Raw genomic sequence first — 2107 nt, 5'->3', positions numbered from 1 at the left:
CCCTATTTGAATTAGTGGAGCCAGTTATTCTAATGATTATCTCCCATTATGTACACTGATATTAAAGATAACAAATATCACATTAATCAAGTGTGGTCGGAGATTTTATCGGAATTACTTCCCATTCTATCTGAATTAAAATTTCAATTCCATTTCTACTCTTCATTTACAGTGTGCATGGTACATGAATGATTTTTATGAGAAAAGCGACAACGGTTTTTCTTTTTTCGAATTCCAACTGTCGAGAGATTTTAACCACACACAGCCCGTTATATACGTTCACAGCCTGTTATATACTTTTACAGTCTGTTATATACTTTTACAGTCTGTTATATACTTTTACAGTCTGTTATATACTTTTACAGTCTGTTATATACTTTTACAGTCTGTTATATACTTTTACAGTCTTTTATATACTTTTACAGTCTGTTATATACTTTTACAGTCTTTTACAGTCTGTTATATACTTTTACAGTCTGTTATATACTTTTACAGTCTTTTATATACTTTTACAGTCTTTTACAGTCTGTTATATACTTTTACAGTCTGTTATATATTTTTACAGTCTGTTATATACTTTTACAGTCTGTTATATACTTTTACAGTCTGTTATATATTTTTACAGCCTGTTATATACTTTTACAGTCTGTTATATACTTTTACAGTCTGTTATATACTTTTACAGGCTGTTATATACTTTTACAGTCTGTTATATACTTTTACAGTCTGTTATATACGTTCACAGCCTGTTATATACTTTTACAGTCTGTTATATACTTTTACAGGCTGTTATATACTTTTACAGTCTGTTATATACGTTCACAGCCTGTTATATACTTTTACAGTCTGTTATATACTTTTACAGTCTGTTATATACTTTTACAGTCTGTTATATATTTTTACAGCCTGTTATATACTTTTACAGTCTGTTATATACTTTTACAGCCTGTTATATACTTTTACAGTCTGTTATATACTTTTACAGTCTGTTATATATTTTTACAGTCTGTTATATACTTTTACAGTCTGTTATATACTTTTACAGTCTGTTATATACTTTTACAGTCTTTTATATACTTTTACAGCCTGTTATATACTTTTACAGGCTGTTATATACTTTTACAGTCTGTTATATACTTTTACAGTCTGTTATATATTTTTACAGTCTGTTATATACGTTCACAGCCTGTTATATACTTTTACAGTCTGTTATATACTTTTACAGTCTGTTATATATTTTTACAGTCTGTTATATACTTTTACAGCCTGTTATATACTTTTACAGCCTGTTATATACTTTTACAGTCTGTTATATACTTTTACAGTCTGTTATATACTTTTACAGTCTGTTATATACTTTTACAGTCTGTTATATACTTTTACAGTCTGTTATATATTTTTACAGTCTGTTATATACGTTCACAGTCTGTTATATACGTTCACAGCCTGTTATATACTTTTACAGTCTGTTATATACTTTTACAGTCTGTTATATACTTTTACAGTCTGTTATATATTTTTACAGGCTGTTATATACTTTTACAGCCTGTTATATACTTTTACAGCCTGTTATATACTTTTACAGTCTGTTATATACTTTTACAGTCTGTTATATACTTTTACAGTCTGTTATATACTTTTACAGTCTGTTATATACTTTTACAGTCTTTTACAGTCTGTTATATACTTTTACAGTCTGTTATATACTTTTACAGTCTTTTACAGCCTGTTATATACTTTTACAGCCTGTTATATACTTTTACAGTCTGTTATATACTTTTACAGTCTGTTATATACTTTTACAGTCTGTTATATACTTTTACAGTCTTTTATATACTTTTACAGTCTTTTACAGACTGTTATATACTTTTACAGACTGTTACATACTTTTACAGACTGTTATATACTTTTACAGACTGTTATATACTTTTACAGACTGTTATATACTTTTACAGACTGTTATATACTTTTACAGTCTGTTATATACTTTTACAGACTGTTATATACTTTTACAGACTGTTATATACTTTTACAGTCTGTTATACGCTCACAGACTGTTATATACTCTTACAGACTGTTATATACTTTTACAGACAGTTATATACTT

The 2107-nt window shown here is 27.3% G+C and overlaps 1 protein-coding gene across 1 annotated transcript; it reads left to right on the top strand.

The window, feature by feature from the left end:
- Positions 1–197: 197 nt before the first annotated feature.
- LOTGIDRAFT_147595 (hypothetical protein) lies at positions 198–2043 on the top strand (the record flags this gene model as incomplete). The annotated part of the gene is made up of 2 exons (XM_009057903.1): positions 198–688; positions 1716–2043. Coding segments are annotated over 2 exons (819 nt in total), but the record flags the coding sequence as incomplete, so codon positions are not given.
- Between the last annotated feature and the right edge of the window lie 64 nt (positions 2044–2107).

This window comes from Lottia gigantea, assembly GCF_000327385.1.
Source record: "Lottia gigantea unplaced genomic scaffold LOTGIsca_3187, whole genome shotgun sequence".
Taxonomy (NCBI): Eukaryota; Metazoa; Mollusca; class Gastropoda; family Lottiidae; genus Lottia; species Lottia gigantea.
The sequence above is the reverse complement of the archived record's forward strand: the minus strand, read 5'-3'. Positions and strand labels throughout refer to the sequence as shown.